Raw genomic sequence first — 7,446 nt, 5'->3', positions numbered from 1 at the left:
AATCGGCTCGAAACCCGGAACCCTAAAGTCCTAGGGCTTACCGGGCCGAGTCAAACCGGACCCAGTCCTTTAAGTGGGCCGGGTAGGGCCTGGTCAGCCCGACCCACTTGACAGACTTACATCTACGTGATATCTATGAAACAATCTCACATGAAATGTCATTTAGATATGCCATGTCGGAAGCATATGTCTACTTGTTCAGATCTAAAATTGGAAGACATAGATTCCAGCCAAGGCCAATTAGTTAAGGGACTCATTAATGTATTATGCCTTTAATTTATGGCAAACAACATAAATTCCGATATTTTGGAGCTTAATTTCAGAAAATCCCGACATTTTGCATAATTACTGAAAATCTCAATTTTGGGTTTGTCGATATACATAATTAGCTCCCGATACATCTAACAAAGATACATTTTTTTCGTTGTAAAAATACACAATTAACTCCTGATATATTTTTTTGATTTTGGGTCTGTCAAGATATTTAATACATCCAACAAAGATACATTTTTTTATTTGTAAAGATATATAATTAGCTCTCGATATATTTTTTTCGATTTTGGATCTGTCGAGATACATAATTAGCTTCCGATACATCCATTGAAAATACATAATTAGTTGAGATTTTTATAATTACTTTATAAGGGCGAAAATTTGTGTAAATATAGTAAACTAAGGTGTATGTTTAGATTTTTCCCCCTCAATTATAGCATGGACCATTATTGAAAAACTCTCTATAAATAACGTACAACAAGATTTTAGCAATTCTATAACATTGTAGCCCCATGCCATATATACATAGAACATAGCTAGGTGTTTAGTTTGCATCCCAAATGACAATGCTTCACTTTCAAAATATTTTCACTCTTAATACAAGAGTACCAACAACTAAGTTGTTTTCTGGAAATAGTCATTTCTCTAGCAAATTTATTTCATACAAAATTAGATCAAAGAAAAGTAGTCACTTAACTTTAGGAATTGATCATGTCATTGGCCCTTCTTCATTTTCTTCCTCTTCTATTAAAGCATTGGGTGATCATCAAGGAGATGTTTTACCTAATAATGGAATAGGGATTGTTGAGTTTTTTGAGGCCAAAAATCTTTTTGTCACTGGTGCTACAGGTTTTTTTGCAAAAGGTAATTTCATTAAAGAGTTTAATTTTTATAAACCGTCAGTGGACAGCACGCATAAATATTTTTAATAGGTAAGTCTTCATAAAGTATGAGATTGAAATCTTTGAAAATAAGGTATGTCACCTGTTAATTGTTATAAAGATGATCTGATGTAAAAATCGTATTACTTTCATTATTAATTGGCATATCGAGTGCGCTATCTCATCTAAAAGCTTGGGAAGTTAGAGAGAACACACTTTTATTTACTTAATAATATTTTCTAACATTTAAAAAAAAAATATTTTTGCAGTTTTGATTGAAAAGATGCTAAGAACCACACCAAAGATAAACAAAATCTACCTCCTTATCAGGGCAAAGGATAAGGAAGCTGCATTTGACAGATTAACAAGTGAAGTATGTTAATTTATATATGATTTTCTTTTTTCCATACTTCCATTTTAAATTTAAGTTCCTTAGTCATTATATACAATCAAACATATGTATAATAATGTTGTTTATTCAAATATTTTTTGACTGTTACATCAATATGTTGTTATAGAGAACATATAATATATCATAACATGCGATTTCAAAGAAAACTTAGTTATCGTTATAGTGGAACATGATGACTGTTATAGAGAGATCAGATTATATGCTTATAATTTTTTCTTCTATCAGATAATGGAGTCCAAATTATTCAAATGCCTAAAAGAGATGCATGGGGAATCTTATGAGTCAATCATAAGAAGTAAATTGGTTCCTATAGTTGGAAATATTCATGAGCCAAACCTTGGTATGGATAGAATTATTGCTCACCAAATTGCTCATGAAATTGATTTGATTGTTGATTGTGCAGCAAACACCACATTTGACTTGAGGTTAATTCTCTTTATATTTTGAGTTCTTAAGCTTCTTCTCTAGGATACAAAATTTATTTAAAGACATTGGCATGATACTTTTATCTTATATATGTTGCAATTCATATATATTTTTCTTTAAAAAAAATGGGGGTAGAAAAAGAAATTACAATGTGGAAAACGTAAAGTTTTATTTTGATAATAATGGGTGGTGGTGTAATTTGACCTCATGACTTTTGTGTGCTCTACTATCATGTTGCTGTTGTGACCAATTTCATCTAAAAAATTATTAGAGAACGCACACTTTAATTTTTCATTTAATTAATTAATTGTGTCTTCAACTATGTCTAGGTATGACTTAGCCCTTGAAGCTAATGTGAATGGTCCATATCAACTCATGTTGTTTGCCAAGAAATGCAAGAACTTGAAACTCCTCATCCATTTTTCGACCGGTATGTATTTGAAAATTGAACAAAGATACACACATTGTTATAAAGAGATTTAACCGTATATGTATTTTATTGAAAATGAATTTAATTAATTTCTTTCCTCTAAAGCATATGCCAGTGGCCAAAGAGAAGGCCTAATATATGAGAAGCCTTTCACCATGGGAGGAAGCATAACAAAGGAAAAGGTCACATCACATTCTCCATCTACTAAGTTTCCATCTCTTATTGCTGCCAATGAGTTGGACTTTGTTTCAAAGTTGAAGAATGCTATTGAAAATAATTGCTTCAAGCAAATTATGAAAGACTTAGGAGATGAGAGGTACTGCATTGATACTCTTTAATTTCTAGAGTCAAATAATTAGTTTTCTTTAATCCAAACTTTTATGTTATAAAATCAGTCAAATCATTTACGAAAAAATTATGCCTCCTACTCAAGAAAAGATAGCTGCGACTCAATAGTACTTCACCGGTCTCGTTTTACATTACGGTGTTTGATTGAACACAAAATTTAAGAATAAGAGAAATTTTTTTGATTTTTACTAAATACTTAGGAATTTTTTGAGTTGACTAAACAAGAAAAGAGCATCACATAAATTGATACAAACGAGTAACATAGATAACTACTAATAATGCAAGATTCATCTCTAACATCTATAACTACTAATAATGCAAGATTCATCTCGTTATAATTATATACATGCATTCCATGGATACAAGATTCTGGCCAACATAAATTCCGACAATTTGAAGCTCAGTTACAGAAAATTCCGATATTTTGCATAATTATTAAAAATTTTGATGTAATTTGGGTCTGTCGAGATACATAATTAGCTCCATATACATATCCAATGAAGATAAATTTTTTCCTTTATAAAGATACATAATTAGTTCCCGATATATTTTATTCAATTTTGGGTTTGTCGAGACACATAATACATCCGACGAATTTACATTTTTTTCTTTTAAAAGATACATAATTAGTTCCCAATACATTTTTTTCGATTTTGGGTCTATCTAGATATATAATTAGCTCCAGATACATCCAACGAAGATGCATAATTAGTAGACATATTTGTAATTACTTTGACATGGTAAAAATTGTGTAAATATGATGAGTTAAGGTGTATATTTATGTTATTATACTATATAACTGCTGATATAATACAATATAATACAATAGGGCGAAATTATATGGATGGCATGATACATATTCGTTCACAAAGGCCATGGGGGAGATGGTGATCGATAGCATGAGGGAGGGCATACCAATAGTTATTATTCGTCCCTCTACGATAACTAGTACTTATGAACAACCTTTTTCAGGATGGGTACAAGGATTTAGGTACCATATACTATACTATTCAACCTTAATTTTATTCTAATTTGCTTATAGATTTTATGAAGTTTTTAAATTTTTATCTTCTTTTCTCTCACAGGGTAATTGACCCTGCAATTGTTTTCTATGGAAAAGGGGACTTTCCAGGTGTTCTTGGAGATCCAAATTGCCTTGTCGATGTGGTAGGTATACTTTTCCAGTAGATTTTAGTTGTAGGATTGCATTTCTATAGATCCAACAAGTTTTTTTTTGGGGGCATAATAAGGGTCAAAAGATGATAATAAATGCTCATTTTATCTCAATTTATGTGACAAAAGTCTTTTTTAATCATTTTAAAAAAGAAATTGACAAAAGTCTTTTTTAATCATTTTCAAAAAGAATGACACATTTATATTAGAGTAAATGCCCTGTTTCCATTCTAAACTATACATGAAATTGTTGAGACGCACCCGAACTTTAGGAGGGTCCTACTAATTAAAACCGTATTTTTAGCAACCTTAGTGCCTACGTTGCACATCAGTGAATCAACACACTGAAGGTCCACGTAGGCACACGTATGTGCCACCTAGACACTAAGGTTGTCAAAAATACGATTTTAATTAGTCCAGGGGTAATAGGACCCTCCTAAAGTTCGGGTGTGTCTCAACAATTTCGTGTATAGTTTAAGATGGAAACGGAGCATATTCTCTTTATATGATTTAGTAGTACGTCATCCGTTTCAATTTATCTATTTAAGGATAATTTCTTTCACCCTATTTTCTTCAAATCCTTTTCTAAATATTTCAAATAACTATTGTAACATACGAGAAGTACTTTTCATTTACATTTTATTAAAATAATATGTATATTTTATTACAAAATAGTGAAGATTTTATATTCAAATTCACACTGAATATTAGTTAGTTTGATTTTCATACTTCAAATCAAACCAAACAAATTGAAACAGAGGGAGTAATTATTTCAATTTAAACTTCATGTTTTATCATTAATAAAGTGATTTTTTATAATCACACAAATATCTTTACTTGTGTCTTAGAACAAATTTCAAATACGTCTCTTTATTTCTTTAATTCCATATCAGTTAAACAACATCACATAAATTAGAAAAGTGAAAGTACTCCACTAGTGATTGCAATCAATTACCAATGGAAATTTCATTATCTAACAACTTGTTTGATCACTTGATTTAGGTTCCAGTTGATGTGGTTGTAAATGCTACAATGGCTGCTATTGCTAAGCATGGACACTTACAAATTCCAGAGCTAAATGTCTATCATGTAGCATCTTCATCAGTGAATCCTTTATCATCATCACAACTTATGAACTATTGCTATGAGTTTTTCCATTCTTTTCCTTTTGTTAACTCAAAAGGAGATCAAGTGAAGGTTAAGAATATGAAATACTTTGATAATATGTCAGACTTTTCGAATTATATTTCGAAGAAATTACTCAAGCAACCTGATGATGTACAAGAATTAAATGAAGTTGAGCATTCAAAAATGCAAATAAGGTTTAAAAGGAAGGTGGAATATTTGAAGAACTTTAGCAAGGTTTATGAACCATATGCATTCTACAAAGGGTGGTATGACATTTTCTCCTTACTATACATTAGAATTTTACAAGTAGTATAGAAAGTCTATTTAATTTGTGTATCTTTTGTTTAACTTTTAAATAGTTGTTATTTAAGACAGAGACAGAGTTAGGATTTTAACCTTGTGGGTTTGAGATTTCAACTTTTTTAAGTTACTAGAGTTTTAAGTTAATAATTTGCACATGTTAAATGAATTTCTTAAGACAAATCCAAAATATGAACCACATCTATTGGGTTCAGAAAACCTGTAAACTATATTATGGCTCCGCTCTTGACTAAGGGTGCGTTTTCTCTGAAGGAAAATATTTTTCATTCAAATTGTTTTCAGAGAAAAGAAGTGAACTTCTTACTCATTTTTTAGTGTTTGATAAATAAAAGAAAATATATAATCCCAAAAATATTTATATGTAAAATAGCAAAATTCTATGGGGTGATGTGGGTTGGGGAGTGGGGGTGGGGGGTCGGGGGTGGGTGGGATGGTCAAATGGTGGGGAATGAATCATCGTGGGTGGTATGGAGGAGACAATGAACTTGACATATCAATACTTATGGAACTTGTTTTTCTACTTCCATCGAAGAAGTCATTTTTTTTTTTTTAGGCTTTTGGCCATAAAAATTAAAAAAAATTTGGAGTTGGAGTTGTGTTTGACTATGAATATTATAAATTGAAGTAGATTTTGAATTTTTGTGAGAAAAGTGGGTTGGAAAAAAGTGAAAACAAATATCCACTTGGAGTTGTACTTGGATTCTTATTGCCAAACACTGTTTTTAGAATAAAGTGAATTCTTTTTCGATAAATAGTAAAAAATACGCATCGCCAAAGCGAAATTTTATTTTCAAAGAACTTATTTTTTCAAAAAAAAAATATTTTGACATATGAAAAAATTAAAATATGTTTTTCTTCGTACCAAGCACACCCTAAATATAAGATAAAAGTTATGCTTGCAATAGAGTATCTACTATCTAATGAATCTTAAATTTTGTCTATGCTCAATTTCTTTTTCTTTTTTTTTTTGGTTATTGTTTTGCAAGGTTTCACAATGGTAATATGAGAAAGCTAATGGAAGATATGTCAGAAGAAGAGAGAAAAAACTTTGACATTGATTTATCAAAGATAAATTGGAGGAATTATTTTTTAGGAATTCATATACTTGGAGTGAAAGAACATGTATTAAAAGGCAGATCATAGGATTTTCCTAAGTGTATATAGGGAAACAACATTTCCATTTGTGTCACAAACTATGCTTCCTCTATTCTTTAAGGGAAAATAAATTTCTCTCCGTTTCAATTTATGTGACATAGTTGAAATTTAAAAGTCAATTAAATTGTTTTATCAAACGTTTTATGTGTCCTTTAAATATTTTAAGTTGTTAATTATTGTGGTTTAGTATATTATATTACTTTTTATGTCTTTTGAAATACTTAAATTTTATTCAATAAAACAAATCTAATTGTCGAATTCACGCTTAAAATTTAAAAGTTTACATCTCAAAATTCTAATGTACCACATAAATTAAGGTAGAAGGAGTAATATCTTAATTCATTTCATGGAGTTGTATAGCAAGTTAATTTTGAAGGTGGTTATTTTGGGTATTACAATATTTATGTGAAACCAAAAGATATCTTTCAAGGAACTATGTTGAAATATTTGTGATTAGCAAGTAATAAAATTGTAATTAAGTATGGTATCGTTACCACAAACATGTAATTGATTATTAATCTTTTATGGAAATTTAGGGTAAATTATATATAGGTAAAATGATCTTCTGGACCCTTGTACTATGTTCGTTTTGTAACTTGGACACTTCTACTTATATGTTTGTCATCTGGACCCCTGAACCCATTAAAAAACAACATTTTAAATACTTTTTTGGGGAGTTTAACACACTCTCGCCACGTCAGCTGCCACATCTGCCATATCATCTTCCAAGTCATTTTTATATATAAAAATATTAAATATTAAACTACTAAATAAATAAATAAATAAATAAACAAATAAACAAAACACCCCCCCCCCCTTCTCTCTCTTCCTCTCTTTCTTTCTTTCCCGTTCTTTTTTTCTCTATTTCTTCTTGGCATGCCTTTCTTCTTCTTCTTCTT

General features: G+C 30.2%; 1 protein-coding gene across 1 annotated transcript; it reads left to right on the top strand.

The window, feature by feature from the left end:
• Positions 1–833: 833 nt before the first annotated feature.
• Positions 834–6,684, top strand: LOC107841634 (fatty acyl-CoA reductase 2, chloroplastic-like). Its single transcript, XM_016685491.2, has 9 exons — positions 834–1,137; positions 1,424–1,527; positions 1,792–1,991; positions 2,322–2,422; positions 2,528–2,738; positions 3,600–3,761; positions 3,856–3,937; positions 4,946–5,337; positions 6,379–6,684. Exons 1-9 carry the CDS (start codon positions 834–836, stop codon positions 6,533–6,535), a joined length of 1,713 nt encoding a protein of 570 aa, XP_016540977.2. The 3' UTR covers positions 6,536–6,684.
• The last annotated feature ends 762 nt before the right edge of the window (positions 6,685–7,446 follow it).

The sequence above is a fragment of the Capsicum annuum genome, chromosome 9 (genome assembly GCF_002878395.1).
Source record: "Capsicum annuum cultivar UCD-10X-F1 chromosome 9, UCD10Xv1.1, whole genome shotgun sequence".
In the NCBI taxonomy this organism is placed as follows: domain Eukaryota; kingdom Viridiplantae; phylum Streptophyta; class Magnoliopsida; order Solanales; family Solanaceae; genus Capsicum; species Capsicum annuum.
The sequence above is the reverse complement of the archived record's forward strand: the minus strand, read 5'-3'. Positions and strand labels throughout refer to the sequence as shown.

Coding starts and splice junctions, on each gene's coding strand:
- LOC107841634 (XM_016685491.2), top strand. CDS start 834: ATGACAATGCTTCACTTTCAAAATATTTTCACTCTTAATACAAGAGTA. Junction 1,992..2,321: donor AACACCACATTTGACTTGAG/GTTAATTCTCTT, acceptor AACTATGTCTAG/GTATGACTTAGCCCTTGAAG. Junction 5,338..6,378: donor TATGCATTCTACAAAGGGTG/GTATGACATTTT, acceptor TTGTTTTGCAAG/GTTTCACAATGGTAATATGA.